The sequence below is a fragment of the Dermochelys coriacea genome, chromosome 18 (assembly GCF_009764565.3).
Source record: "Dermochelys coriacea isolate rDerCor1 chromosome 18, rDerCor1.pri.v4, whole genome shotgun sequence".
NCBI lineage: Eukaryota > Metazoa > Chordata > Testudines > Dermochelyidae > Dermochelys > Dermochelys coriacea.
The window spans coordinates 2348959-2363676 of record NC_050085.1 but is presented as its reverse complement, the minus strand read 5'-3'; the positions used below and the strand labels follow the sequence as shown (position 1 = coordinate 2363676).

General features: G+C 59.4%; 1 protein-coding gene across 5 annotated transcripts in view; it reads left to right on the top strand.

Annotated features, from left to right (window-relative positions):
• PHC2 (polyhomeotic homolog 2) overlaps positions 1-14718 on the top strand; it is a 141679-nt gene that overhangs the window by 90192 nt on the left and 36769 nt on the right. For 3 of the 5 annotated variants that reach the window (XM_038376925.2, XM_043500098.1, XM_043500099.1), the window contains 5 exons: positions 4461-4619; positions 5553-5630; positions 6719-6883; positions 12015-12104; positions 12627-12930. In XM_038376925.2, coding sequence (XP_038232853.1) covers positions 4461-4619; positions 5553-5630; positions 6719-6883; positions 12015-12104; positions 12627-12930 — 796 coding nt within the window. Of the gene's footprint in view, positions 1-4460; positions 4620-5552; positions 5631-6718; positions 6884-11948; positions 12105-12626; positions 12931-14718 lie in introns of all 5 variants that reach the window. The other 2 variants (XM_038376923.2, XM_043500097.1) reach the window with 1 other exon arrangement.

The window sequence follows — 14718 nt, the reverse complement described above, 5'->3', positions numbered from 1 at the left end:
CGGCGGCGGCTGCAGCGGCCGCGGGACCCGGCAGCGCGCCCAGCCCTGGGGCCGGACCCTGCGGCTTGCGCCGTCCCGGCAGGAGGAGCAGCGGCGCAGCCAGAAGCCAAGTAAATGCGCGGCGCGGCGCGGCTGGGGGGGATTTGGGGGAGGCGGAGGTGGAAAGAGCTGGGGGTGGAAGGAGCTGGGAGGGTGCATTTGGTTGGGCGAGGGATGGGGGGTATTTGGGTGAGGGAAGGAGCTGGGGGGAGTATGGGAGGGGGTATTTGGGCGGGGTTGCATGGAAGGAGCTTTTCTCTCTGATTTTGGGCCTCAGCAAAGTCAGGGACCTGATTCTGGAACCTGACATTGGGGGACTGGTACCACTGACCCCCGATCCCTCTGCACCCCCATGCATGATACAAGAACGAGCTCCCCCACTCCTGCCAGCTGGTCCCCAGCCTCCATGCTCCAGCTCAGCAGCCGGAGCTTTGGGCCTGGAGGAGGAGCAGCAGCCGCCTTTGGGATTCAGCCCCCTGAGAAGAAAGACCTGCCTGGGGGCATGGCTGAGCATGCGGGCATGGCCCTGTGTGCACTGAGGCATGGCTGTGGTACCATTCCTAGGGGGCAGTGCCCAGAGGCTGGGCGCGCGCACACGCTTACTGCCGAGGTCCCTGAGCCCTGCTCCTTGTGTGGCCATCTGCCCCGGGCGGGGAGGGCAGACCCTCTGGGGTCGGCACAGCAGTGGTTTATATCCACTGTGGACGCACTGGCCACAGAGAACGAGCAACATGCCGTGGGTGCCATGGGCCAGACACAATGGAGGAGCGTGTGATTTGCAGATACCCCCCACCCGTGTTTCTGTGTCTTTGGGGGTTCTGTCAAGTGTGCTCTGCTCCTCCATTGGCTGATCCCCATTAAAGGCCTTACACTGGGAGGGGTGGAAAGAGGAGAGGGCATTGGGCTCACAGATCAGTTCAGGGAGGGCGTGCTGCGCCGAGGAGATGGGGGGGCTGCCCAGCCTAGTGTCCAGGAGTGGGCAGAAGTAGCCCAAGGTGGGTGAGTTGGGGAGCAGAGCTGCGAAGGGCTGCAGGGGTGATGGACTTTGACACGGTGTGCAGTGGGATCTAGAGAGGCGGTGACATGGTCTGAACACTGCCCGGGGATGAGTTCAGCAGTGTTTTGAATGGGCTGTGGGGGAGGGGTGTGCCAGGGAGGCTGCAGTGGGGGAGGGGATGAGGGGGTTGGCTTGGCGGATATTGATAAACCCTTTATTTTAGCCATTGGATGAACTTTGCTGTGTTGCATAGAAGGGGCAGTGGATCTCTATGCGAAGGGGTGGGGGGTGAAATGGAGTCTGATCATTGCTCCGAGGTCCAGCTCGGCCTAGCCCATGGCAGCTGGGATGCTGTGGGCCTGCGGGGATGGGCTTGTGATCTCTCTGGAGCAGTCATGCAAGTGAGAGGGGTGATCCGGGATCACTGTGCCATGGGGTCTGGGTGCATCTGACACCTGCTGCCATGGTGCTGCTGGAGGTGGGGCTCAGGATGGCCCAGGGCAGCAGGGGGGCAGTGGAGGTGTGTTGAAGTTCACCTGGCACTGCCCTTGCTCTGTTGGCGAGGTGCAGAGGGGAGCAATGATTTGCCCAGTGTTTTCTTATATCTGTTTTTTTCTGTCTCTTGGAGCCTTGTTTGGAGCACTACAATGTTCTCATCAGGATTTTCACCCCCAAGCCAGTGCCCTCTGCTCTCAACTTCAAAGCCTGCTTGGTTAGAGAGGGGAGCTGGGTTCTATCCCTTGCTCTTGGTTTGTGGCTTTGGGCATGTCACCCCCTTTTTACAGGTGTGAAAACTAAGGCACAAAGAGGGGAGCATTCTGACCTGTCCCAGCATGTTGTTTAAGGTATTGTTTATGAATGTCTGCAAAGCTCTTTAAAGTCATTTGGTTACAGGTGTCTCATAGATATTAATAAATGCTGGGTGGGTTTATGCCCATGATGGCAGGACTGTATGGTCAATATACTAGGGTCTAACATGGAACTGACTGTTACCACTCCATTCAGGCCAGAGGTCACAGTGGAGATGAAGAAGGGCTGACTCCACCCCGGATCCCAGGTGGGCTAGAGAGGACCAGTCATTAAGATGTGAGCACATGGCTGGAGAGCCCTAGGGCCAGCTCCCTGCTCGGCCACAGACACTCTCTGTGACCATGGGAAAGTTACATAGTCTCTCTGGGCCTCAGTTCCCACCCTGTACAATGGGAATAACAGCCCTGCCCTGCCTGCCAGGGGGGTGGGAGGAGAAATATATTTAAGCTGGAGTGCAGACACTACAGTGCTGGGGCCAGATAACTAACTACGATAGGTAGATATTTGTGATCAGATGACCAGCAGTGAAAGAGTTAATGTGGCCATGTCATTTGCCACTAAGCCTCAGAGTCTGAGGTGAGCTACAAAGTTACAGGCAGGTTTGGGCCTTTTTCCTTCTCTCTGATGCAGAGAAGGTCTGGATGGTTCTTTTTATGGCTTTATTAACCCTAGGGGGTAGATCAGGGCTGCCAAGGCTTGGCTGGAGGACACCTTGGAAGGCTCAGGGCAGTAGGGTGGAAGTTAGGTCAGTCCTTAATCAAAGGAGCTGAGATGTTGGCTCTTTAACAAAGACTGTTTTTCTGCCAAGGATTTGTTAGGTATGTGAGTTAAATGCAAACCAACCCCAGGGACTGGATTTGACAGCTCTTCCTGTCTGCAGGAACCAAGTGCCACTCTCTTGATATATGTGATTTCATAATGCAACTAGTTCTGTCCTCCATATAGCTCCAAGGGAACAGAGATCATCCGAGCTGGATTTCTGACAAGAAGACAACCAGAAAAATGTCTTTTAAAAAGAGCAAACCTTTCCAGACATTCTTTACTCCCCTGTTCAGATGCAACAAAGGGCACAAACTCTTTATTTTCCTCTTTGCAAGTCACCTTTAGCACCGCATTGAAATGAAAGAGGAAAGCTTGACATCTCTCTCAGAGCTTCTGGGCCTGATCTGTAGCTGGTGTAAATCAACCTTCTCAGTGGAGATATGTTGATGGGCACAGCTGGGGATCTGTCTGCAGACTTGGGCACTGCACACACCTTGCTGTATTTTCCATTCACTAAGATCAAAGTGAGCCTTTCACTATGACTGACTTGGATTAAGGGAAATCAAGGCAAGAAAAAGTAAAGTGTCTGGGAGAGAGCACAGTGTGGGTATCTCCTCTGGAACATGCTGCAGTGGCCCTGCCCCACAGAGTGGCAGTTCCCCCTACTGCTATCAGGCTCCTAGATATTTAAAGGTGCAGTGCACGAAACAAAGCTGGAGTAGTCCCAGCCCCCATCCCTGCTCATAGCAGCTCAGCAATTGCTCTGCTTGGTGATTTGTGAGTGTCGTTAGCTGGGACAGGGTTAACCTGGCCCCCTGAACTCTGTGTATAAAGCACTGGCGTGGGACTCAGGAGCCCGGAATTCCATTCCCAGCCTTGGACAGTGGCTTCTCAGCTTCCCCAGGAGTGTGGTGTGGGTAGTGTCACTGACCGCTCTGTAAACCCCTTTGAGAGCTGCTGATGAACAGTGCTGCCTTGGCACTAGAACCCAGGCCCTGGCAGGCAGGTTGGGAGGACCCCAGCTTCAGCTCTTCTGTTGGAAAGTGTGTTTGTACACGCAGGGCCCGATCCCATGCAGTGCTGAGTGCTCACTTCCTACTGAAAGGACCTGGAGTTGAAAGGACTTGCTGCCGCCCAGAAGGCTCTTGGCAGGGCATGTCGGGTCCCGGAGCCTGTGACTGGGCTGGGAGTGCTAGAGAACCACAACCAAAACTGGATCCAGCCAGGCGCTCGGGCACTCAGATGCTGCAGGGATCAGGGCTGCAGAGAAAAGCACCCACTACTTAGCTCTAAGCGTGGGGGGTCTCTGTGGCTTTGCTGGGGCTGGTCCACTGTGTAAGCGAAGCATGGTGTGTAAATGCTCTGGTGCAGGGCCATTGGCCAGTCCATTCCCAGATGCCTCCTGTTACAGGACTCCCCTGGCTAAAACCACTTGGCCAAAGCCCCATCACTCACTGTAAGTTCCCTGCATTCCCCGAGCCTGGGTCAGATGCCAGACAGGCTGGCCAGAGAAGAGCTGTCAGCCTGCTTTGTGTGGGAGGATGGATCGCCGGAGGCGGGGGAAGGGATCTGAGCAAGGTGGGCAGGCCCCAGGCTGTGATGGATGGGAGAGCCCTGCACATCGGGGCCCCCAGCCGATTAACGCTCCCTGGTCTCTCTGACCTACCCTCAGCAAAGCTCCCGAGACATCGCCTTGTTTTCCATGCGGCCCAGGGGGCAGCCCCGGATCTGGCCCGGGGCCTCCCTCTCTTCTGCTCTCAGAGCAAAATGCAGCCTTGGCTGGAGGGGCCCAGGCACCCAGGGGCCCAGGCACCATCTGCTGAGGGACTCACTCCTCCGCCCTCTCTTGCAGGTGATCCAGCAGGCCCTGCAGCGGCAGCCCAGCACTGCGGCGCAGTACCTGCAGCAGATGTACGCGGCCCAGCAGCAGCACCTCATGCTGCAGACGGCCGCTCTGCAGCAGCAGCACCTCGGCAGCGCCCAGCTCCAGAGCCTGGCGGCCGTGCAACAGGTACGGGGGTGGCGGGTTACAAATGCCTGGGGCACACCTGTGGGGCGAGCACCCGTCTCCTCTCCACGCCAGAGTCTCCCCTCCTGCTGGCTCCAGGGGCCCAGAATCAGGCCCCTGCTAGTCGTACTGCGGTGATGGGCAAGGGACAGGGACTTTGATCTCTCCTTTGTGTGTTGAACCTGTCTGTCCCACGCTCGGCCGTCCCCACGCACCCGCCTTCTCACCTGCCCATCACCATGGTATCTAGGTACCGCCCATGGATTCCAAAGGGCCATCACACAGGTGGGGCACCATGACCCTCTGTCAGGCAAGGAGGAGCCCTTGGGCATCGGGGCTGGGCCGCTCAGCCCACTGGCTCTGTGCCCTTCAGGGTGGGTCACTGGGCTGTTGCCCCATGGGGCGAGAGGCAGCTGGAGAGGAGGAGTTGGGAACAAGCCCCACTGACAGCTCCGGTGCTGGTGACAGGCAGAGATCTGCACTACCCACACTGAGTTGGGGACCCAGAGGAGCATTTTGAACGCTGGCTCTGTTTGTGCCCCAGTGCAGCTGGGTGAACAGGAGCAGCCGAGCCCCTGCAGCCACCTGGATGTGACACCAGTCATCGGAATGGGGGACAAGTGTCTGGCTCTGGGCACGAGTCCTGCCCAGCGGGGTGTGAGCCTGTGTCTGGCTGCGCAGCTGGTGCCAGGGGGCACCATGCATATGGGGTCATGGCCGGAATGAACTCTGCTGAATGACAGGGTTTGTTCTAATTTCATTCAGGTGTGGACAGGTTTTAATGGGGCTGGGGTTTGCAGGGAAACTTTAGAGCAAACGTTTCCAGAAAAAAACTCTGTGACCCCCAGGCCCCATATTGAAGGGCTGGGAGGGACCAGGGGGCTGTTGGTGCTGGGCTCGGGGTGGGGATGACCTGCCTTTTGCTCTCTCTTCCAGGCGAGTCTGGCTGCTAACAGGCAGAGCGGCTCCTCCAGCAGCAATGCCCCTTCACAGACGCCATCCCAGCAGCCCACGGTAAGTCCAACCCCAGGACAGTGCCCCTCTGCTCTGTGTGGCCCCGCGGGCTGAGTAACCCCTGGTGGGACCACTGACTGCTCCAGCTTTTCCTGGGCAGTGACGCCAGAAGCTGCCAGGAGCAGATACCGTCCATGTATTCATAGGCGCCGACTTCTGCTTCCGTCGGTGGGTGCTTGACTCTCCTCCGGCCCTGGCCCCACCCTGACTCCATCCGTGCCCCGCCCCCATTCCAACCACTTCACCAAATCCCCGCCCTGGCCCCGCCTCCTCCCCTGAGCGAGCCACGTTCCCGCTCCTCCCCCTCCCTCCCAACAGGCCGCCAAACAGCTGTTTGACAGAGGCCGAGGGGGAAGCACTGGGAGGTAGGCTGAGGAGCAGGGATGCGGCGCACTCAGGGGAGGAGGAGGAGGTGTTACGGGGGAGGAGGAGAGTTTGGCTGCAGGTGGGTGCAGAGCACCCACTAATTTTTCCCTGTGGGTGCTCCAGCCCCGGATCACCCACAGAGTTGGCACCTATGCATGTATTAACACACACACACCTCCCTGCTCACCATGCTGCTGGAGCTCCAGAACAGCTCCCTCTGGCAGCCCTGGGAGCAGGGCCCTAGAGCTCTTGAGTCCAGCCACCGGGGGCCACCCCACAGGACTCAGCATGCTGTGCACTGTGCTGCAGGGCGCTGGGCAGGACTGGCCTGGGAATTCCCGGGGGTGGGGCGGGCTGTGCAGCTGTTCAGTGAGGGGCATGGGGCCAAGCCCTCTGGCAGATGGGTGTTGAGGGAGGAAGAGAGTCTCAGCCCCTGTAGGAGCTGAGCATACTTCAGAGCCCCAGTGCCCACAGCACCCATCTCCACCCCCTCCCTCCTGGGCTGGCATCCGGACACAGGGAGCCTGACTGCAGCTGCCCCCTCCTCTCCTGGCCAGAGGCTATGGGACTCCCCTCCCCCACGACACAGCCTCCATCCTCCTTGGCTTTCGGGAGGGCATTTGCAAAGGCAGGGAGATCCCTGCAGGAGGGGAGGGGCTCTGAGCCCACAGTGGGTCTGAATGGCAGCATGCCCCATCCCACGGCTCCTTCTCTTTCCCCAGATAAACCTGGCCACGTCCCCTGCCGCCGCCCAGCTGATCAACCGAGCTCAGAGCGTGAACTCTGCAGCCGCCTCAGGCATCGCCCAGCAGGCTGTGCTCCTGGGGAATGCCACCTCCCCCGCCCTGACGGCCAGCCAGGCCCAGATGTACCTCCGGGCCCAGATGGTAAGAGGCAGGCGCAGAATGTGCCACATGCAGGCACCACTTGCCCGCCCTCCCTCCCTCCCTCCCCCCCCCCTGCTGCTTTTAAAGAGACGCTAGTGAGGGTGGGGGGCCTTAGTGTAAACTCCCCCTCACTCTCCCCCTCCCCCCTCAAAGGATCATTGGTCATGGGCCTGCCACTCCTGCCATGGCGCTGGAAGTGCCAGATCCCTGGGGCTGGAATAGCACCCCTGCCCCATACCCATGTGCAGCTTGGACTGCTACGAGCAGAGGGCAGTGGTGAGGCACCTGCACATTCACCCTGTGAGCAGTTCCAATTCTCCCCACCAGAGGGCAGCAGTGACCCTTAGACGAGCCACCTTCTCTGCTCCTAGCCCCGCATGCTGGCACGTCAGAGCCATGGCCACCCTGGTGACAGGCTGGCAAGGACTGAGGGCTGGGAGGTCGTATCGCTCACCCCCACCCCTCGCCAGCCCTGAGTCCTGCCTAGGCAGCCTGTGTGTGTCATGCCTTTGGGGTCCCCTTGCTTTGCCGCTGTCCCCTGTCAGGCCCCTGACGCTCATGCTTCCCCCACGGTGCCGTGCTGCTGGAGAAGCAGGATGGCTGGTGAGCAGCCAGCCCTATGGCTGTCAAGGGAACTTGCTCCCGTCCGGATGCATTGTGGCGCTGGACATGTGCTGAGGAAAGCAGGGAAACCGGCCAGCCCCATGGAGTTCTTCAGCACTTTAAGAACGGCCATACGGGGTCAGGCTAAAGGTCCATCTAGCCCAGTATCCTGTCTTCCAACAGTGGCCAGTGCCAGCTGGGAATGAACAGAACAGGTATTCATCAAGTGATCCACCCCATCGCCCATTCCCAGCATCTGGCAAACGGAGGCTAGGGACAGCTTCCTTGCCCATCCTGGCTGATAGCCGTCGATGGACCTGGCCTCCAGGAACTTTTCTAGTTCTTCTTTGAACCTTCCACCCCCACCCCGCCCATGGCAGTTAGTCAGGTGGGAGTGAATCTGTCTGTCTGTGCCTCTACCCACATCTGCGGGTCTGTCTGCCTGCCTGAGCTGCGGGGTTCGGAGGAAACTGAAGGAAAAGCCTCTAGGGCTTCTTAGCTACAGAAAGTGGGGAACTCGGTGCTCATGGAAATGAATGAATGAGGCTGAAACTCTGGCTAGCACAAGGCATAGGACAGGCTTCTCCCTGAGCTTTGCCAATGCCCCTCAATCCCAACACGCAGCCCCCTGCTCTCCCACGTCAGCTATGCCGAAGCAGCCAGCGGTGCAGGTTTCCTGCCTGGGTACTCAACAGGCTCTGTCGAGCTGGTGGTGCAGCCCCCTACTGTTTCTCGGTTTGCCCCTCACAGCGCCTGTCCCAGCCCCCTGCTCCCTTTCCCCACAGCCCTTTCTCCTCCGGCAGCTGCCCTGGGCCCAGGTGTGTCTTTAGCAGCAGTGCTTAGGGAGCCCTGGTCCTCCCTGTGTTTGTGCCATAGTTCGGCTGCATGGCCCTGTTCCAGGCCCTGGGTGGCCTGGCCTTGCTTGTGCCTCCCCTGCCCAGTGTTTATACCTGAGGCTCTCTGTGTTTCCTCCCTTTTGGTCTCCAGCTGGAAGTGAGCAGGGGCCGAACGCAGAGGGGAAGGGGCCCCCAGCATTGGTTCCAGAGCCCCTCCTGGGCCTCCCCGATACCCCAGCAGGAGCTGCTGTTGCCCGGGGACACCCCCGCTTGGGTAGGCACAGGGGAACAGGGGTGCCTGCCGGTCTAGCGAGGTGGTGGTGGTGCCCAGGGCTGGGCACTTTGCACAGATGCCTGGGAGGGGAGCTCTGCTTTCTGGCCTCTGCACTTTCTGCTGGGGTCTGTGGGGAGCCTGAGGCTGAGCCTGGATTGTGCCACGGTCCCCAGGCTGGAGCTGGGAGGGCACCAGGCCATTCCTCCGGGCCTGCTGGGCTCAGGCAGGCAGGGGTTTTCAAGGACCCCAGTCATCTGTTGTTAGAACGTTTCCCCTCAATGGCTGGGCCACACAAGAGGATAAGAGCCTAATGCTGTTGCTAGGTAGTGAAGCTACTCCTGTATCTTCCATGCTAGAGGGTCCTGGCTCAGGGCTCTGGGTCCATCCCCCCAGACAGCCCACAGGGAGGCGTCTGGGAAGCAGGTGACACATTTAATCTCTAGTCTCTTGGGAAGCTCAGTTCAAATCCTGGCAGCAGCGTCCCAGGATTTCACACTTGGGGGGAAAGGAGGCAGGACTCTCAGCTCCACCTGTTCAGCCTGGATGCAAGGCGCCTTTGTGGAAGGACTGGGCCCCCAGGGGCGCATGATTTGCAGAAATCCGTCACCTGGCAAGGTAGGGCGCCCCCTGCTGGCCCTGCAGCCGTGCGGTGCTCACAGCTGCCCTGCTGCCTGCACACAGGGGAGGGGGCACGAGCGAGTGCTGATTCCAAGGTGGGTGAGGGCGCAGTCTGGGGGGTGCTGCTGGTCAAAGCCCCAGGTTACGTGGCACGATCCAGGCTGCAGTAGGTGGTGGATCAGGCTGCTTGCTGGCTCCCCGGCTCACAGTGGGTCTGTCAGGGGCACTTCCGATTGGTTATTGATGGCAGCAGCTGCCAGGCTTGATGCCTCCTCCCAGAGCCAGTCGGCCATGAAGAAAAAATATTTCCTGGGGCCAGGTCGCCCCCCTGCCACCATTGTCCACTGTGCACACCCCCCCCCGTGTCCTCTGTGCACCCACACACACAGCTAGTCACACACACATAGTCAGGGTCACAGCCCCCAGAGTCAGGGACATGCACGCATCACTCACAGTCGGGGCACTCCCCAAGAGTCGGGCCAATAGGCCAGTGGTTTTCAAACTTTTTTTCTGGTGACACAGTTGAAGAAAATTGTTGATGCCCGCGTCCCAATGGAGCTGGGGATGAGGGGTTTGGGTGTGGGAGGGGCTCAGGGCTGGGGCAGAGGATTGGAGTGCGGAGGTATGGACTGTGGGATGGGGCAGGGAATGAGGGGTTCAGGGTATGGCAGGGGGCTCTGGGCTGGGGGTACAGGTTTTGGGGTGGGGGTGAGAGTTTTGGGGTGCAGGGGGGGTCTGGGTTTGGGGGGCTCAGTGCTGGGGCAGGAGGGGGGTCAGGGCTCTGCGATGGGAGTGCAGGCTCTTGGATGGGGCTGGGGATGAGGGGTTTGGGGTACAGGATGGGGCTCTGGGTTTGGGGGGGTGCTCAGGGTTGGGGCAGGGGATTGGGGTGTGGGTTTACCTCAGGCGGTTCCCAGCCAGCAGCAGTGCTAAGGTAGGCTTCGTGCCTGTCCTGGCACCGCAAACTGTGCTGCACCCCGGAAGCAGCCAGCAGCAGGTCCGGCTCCTAGGCGGAGGTATGCAAGCAGCTCTGCACAGCTCTCACCCACAGGCACCGGGAACTGGCCAATGGGAGTGTGGAGCTGGTGTTTGGGACAGGGGCAATGCATGGAGCCCCGTGGCCCCCCCGCCTAGGAGCTGGACCTGCTGCTGGCCACTTCTGGGGCTCAGTGCAATGTCAGAACAGGTAGGAACTAACCTGCCTTAGCCAGTCAGTATCGCCAACAGGACTTTTAACGACCCGGTCGGTGGTGCTGACCAGAGCTGCCGTGACCCAGTGCCTTCCATTCCACGACCCAGTACTGGGTCACGACCCGCAGATTGAAAACCACTGGCCTACAGCAGGTGTGACAGACGGAGCCGGGGAGGGAATCCCACCTGGGAGGTCAGACCCATTCAGCCCGAGGACTCTCTCTCACGCTTCTCCAGCTTGACCTGCCATAAGATCCCAGTGACCTGACCTGAGCATCGGGTTCCCACGTGTGGGGCTGCAGCCGCGTGGGGCCAGGATATTAGTGCTCTGACAGAGACTGTGCAATAGCTCCGTGGAGTTCGACAGCTTCATCCCTCACCACCACCATTTGATCCAATGGCAGAAATTCCCTCCCCCATGCCAGTTCCCACACGCACAATCATCCTGTCACTGCCTCAGTCAGGTGCTCACACCCCACCCTGGTACACACTCACCGCCCTCCAGCCTCACACACTTGCACCCAGAGTCATATACACATGCTCACCCACCCACCCCCAGTCTCTCACTCACTCAAGATGGTCAGGGATGAAGCCCCATGTCTAGGTGTCCCTAAACCTCTGTTTGCCAGAAGCTGGGGCTGGATGACAGGAGATGGATCACTCGATAACTGTCATGTTCTGTTCATTCCCTCTGGGGCATCTGCCTCTGGCCACTGTCAGAAGACGGGATACTGGGCTAGATGGACCTTTGGTTTGACCCAGAGTGGCCGTTCTTAGGTCTCTCTCTCTCTCTCTCTCTGTTCATGTTAAGATTCTGTCATGGGTGTTGTTAGTAACGGTCAGGGGCAGGTCGCAGACCATAAAAAGTCACTGAAGCCTGTGACCTGTCCTGACTTCTACTAAAAATACCTGCGGGCGGGGGAGGGCAAACAGTCCGAGCACTGCGGGGACTTGCAGGTGCTCCAGCCCCGCCACTGCTCCGGTGGCTCCTGGGCTGACCCACCCCAGCCGCTGCTCCGGTGGCTCCTGGGCTGACCCACCCCAGCCGCTGCTCCGGTGGCTCCTGGGCTGACCCACCCCAGCCGCTGCTCCGGTGGCTCCTGGGCTGACTGCCGGCCGCTGCTCCTGCCCTGGCGGCACTGGGCCTGACCATCGGCAGCTGCTCCAGCCCCAAGGATGCTGACCCAACCCCACCCACTGCTGCAGCCCCACTGTGGTTCGAGCCCTACCCCAGAAGACCTCCCAGAAAGTCACAGAATTGGTGACAGAACTGTATTCTTTGTCATAGACACCCACTCCCCCCATTACACATCCTCCCACCCAGTCTCTCTCTCTGTCTCACGCCCCGCCCCCCCCCCGCTCTTCCGTCTCTGCATTGACCCATCTCCCCTGGCCTTGCCTTTGCCTGAGCTGCCTCTGTGCCCCCAAGGCCTGTCCCGGGGCCATCCCCAGCCCTGGGGGACTCGGGGCTGCTGGTTTTGCTTTCTCGGCCTGAGCCAGCAGCGGGTGACGTAAAAGGCAACACATTTCATGTAATTTCCAGGCCCAGCAAAGTAACCTTGTGCAAGTAGCTAGGAGCCTAGGCCGTGCTGTTCCTTTATCCCCCCAGCTCATCTTCACTCCTACGGCCACAGTCACCGCGGTGCAGCCCGAGGGCAGTGCAGCCCCCACCTCCCAGCCATCCACCACCACTGCTCAGGTGAGACGGCCCCCCTTGCCTGCCTCCCCTGGCTGCAGGAGGGGCATGGGTGAGGAGAGCCTAGCCCTTGGAGTGCCCAGAGCCGGCCCACGCACTCCCACCAAGGGGTGCCAAGGCACCGTCAGCAAATACCTTCCCCATGACTGAATGTGCTGGGGATGTCAGTGCTGCGATGCAAGGCACTGGCTGGAGAGGTGGGGCATGGGCAGGAGAGGCGGGTGCCAGGGGAGGAGCCATCGGCAGGAAAGGACATGGGCGGGGGGTGGTTCAGAGGGGCTTTTCCACTCTAGCCTGCTGGTTCCAATCCAGCTGTGCCCAGGGGGTCTGAACTGGTGCCATCAGAGACTTGTGGGGCCATTTCCTGGCGGCTTGGTGTCCACCCCATCAGTCGCTCTCTGGTCCCCAGGGGCTGCCTGAAGGGGCTGATCCTGCCAGCTCAGCCCCGTCCCTGGGATGGGCATCTTGGGGGCTGTGTCTGGGCCCCATGCTGAGGCCTTGGGCCCTCCTGCCCCTCTGCTTCAGGTCCAGAATTTGGCCATAAGAGCCCAGCAGACAGTAGCACAAGGAGTGGCTTCCTCCCAAGCCCAGCAACTCCCCACCCTGGCCATGAAGCCAGCTCTAAGCAGCAGCCAGCCGGCTTCCAACACTTCTCAGGGCAAGGCCGCGGGGCCGGCTCCCTCTGCAGCCGCCAAGGGCAGCCAGGCTGAGCAGGCAGCAGAGCACCTTAAAAAGGGAGATGGCAGCGTGCCCACCAGCATGGACAACCGAGGGCACCCCATGAGCCGGACAGTGACACCGGTGACCACCCACCCACTCATTGCCCCAGGTAAGGCCCCCGGTGTCCTGGGTGAGGGGGCTGGAGGGCGGGAGCCACACTGTGCATGGGGTGCAGAGTGGCAGAACCTATGACCAATGTGGCTGTGCTGGGTGGTGATGTTGTGGTGACACATGCCGGTGCCCCACAGCGGTGCGCAGTGCTGTGTGCCAGTGCCCTGCAGCAGTGAGTGGTGCCATGTGCTGGTGCTCTATAGAGATGCTGCAGTGCCACATGCAAGTACTTGGTGGCGGTGACGCATGCTTATACGCTGTGGTGAAGCCACAGTGCTATGGGCCCACACTCTGGTGGTTCTGCATGTTGGTGCTCTGTGGCCTAGTGCCAGGGTTGTGGTTGTGGGTGCTGGTCCCTTGGTTGTTTGTTGTTGCACATGCCGGTGGTGCCCGCTGAGGGATGGAGTAGAAGGGTCCAAGGGCTGGGAAGGGTGAGTGCATCCTTGAGACTGACACGGAGGGGATGAATCATGGGTGTGGATGCGACGCTGGGTCCCTGGGCTCAGCCCAGTTGCCAGTCAATCAGAAGGTGCAGGCCAAAGCATGAAACTTATCTGTAGCCATGTGTGTTCACATGTACATGTATTGCATGTGATGACTTCTCAGACCCTCTAGCTGGGCTGGGTGGGCAGCTCCCAGCAGTGCTGGCTGCCTGCTCTTTGTCCCACAGCTCAAGTATGTGGACCTGTTGCTGCCCACTGGGGATTCTTTGGTTGTCCCTCCCTGCTGCATGCCAGGCCACTAGCCAATGGCAGGGCCCAGTGCAGTCTGTCAGGATCTGCCCATTGCTGGAGGATCAGGCCCCAGAATCTCAGATAGATCGTTCAGCCTTATGGCCGAACTTGGGAAATAGGAGCTGTAACAGGCACAGGAATGTCTGCCTGAGTCTGCAGAAAGCCTGAAACAGCGGGCCAGCTGCTCAGCCCAGGATTCTCTAAACTCAGCCAAGGAAAGGGGAGAGCTGCAAAGGAAACCACTGCAGCTCCCTGATTCCAAGGCTGGTTCTACACCTGCCCTGACCCCAGTACATGTTCAGGAGCCAGGGGTCTTCACTAACCTACACCAACAGCCCCCTGAGTGTGTCTGCCAGCTAGGGATTGCTGGAGCACAGTAGTGCTGACACAGCTCCTATGCTGGGGACTGCAAGGCAGGGGCAATCCCCAGCAGGGGAGATTGTGCCACTTTCCCAGCACAAAAGGGGCCAGGTCACAATATGGGATGAGGCTTAATAGTTTGGAGCTGTTCATCTAAAAGATGTGTTGACTCTGAAACCTAATGATGGCAATTTTACTCTTTCACTGCTGAAACCTTCAGCGGATGTATTTATCCCACAGTCCCATGCCACCTCCTAGGTGCCAAAACCTCCCACTTCCCCTCTGGCCTCTAGGATACAGTAACGCCCTGTCAGTGCAAGCATCAGAGGCAGATGGAAAACAGATGCTGTGGGACAGCCAAGAATGAATTACATTTAATACCAAAATAAACAGCCCAGGGATTCTGCCCTGACTGTCTCATATCCCGATCACGTTGATTACTGTCCTTCCACTGTTAATGTCAGAGATGCAGATGCATCATTGCCAACCGGAGAGCTGCCAAATCTTGGCTGAGCTCACTGTGGAGAATGTGGTCCCTTGGCACTTGAGAGCATGCTGTGTGATTGGTACCCTGCACTCTGTGACCCTGTTCCAGCATGCCATTCTGCAGCACTGCCCCCACTCCACACCCCCCCCCCCCCCCCGAGAGATCCACAGTGACTGTTTCCCAGGCAAACCCTGCATCCACACAT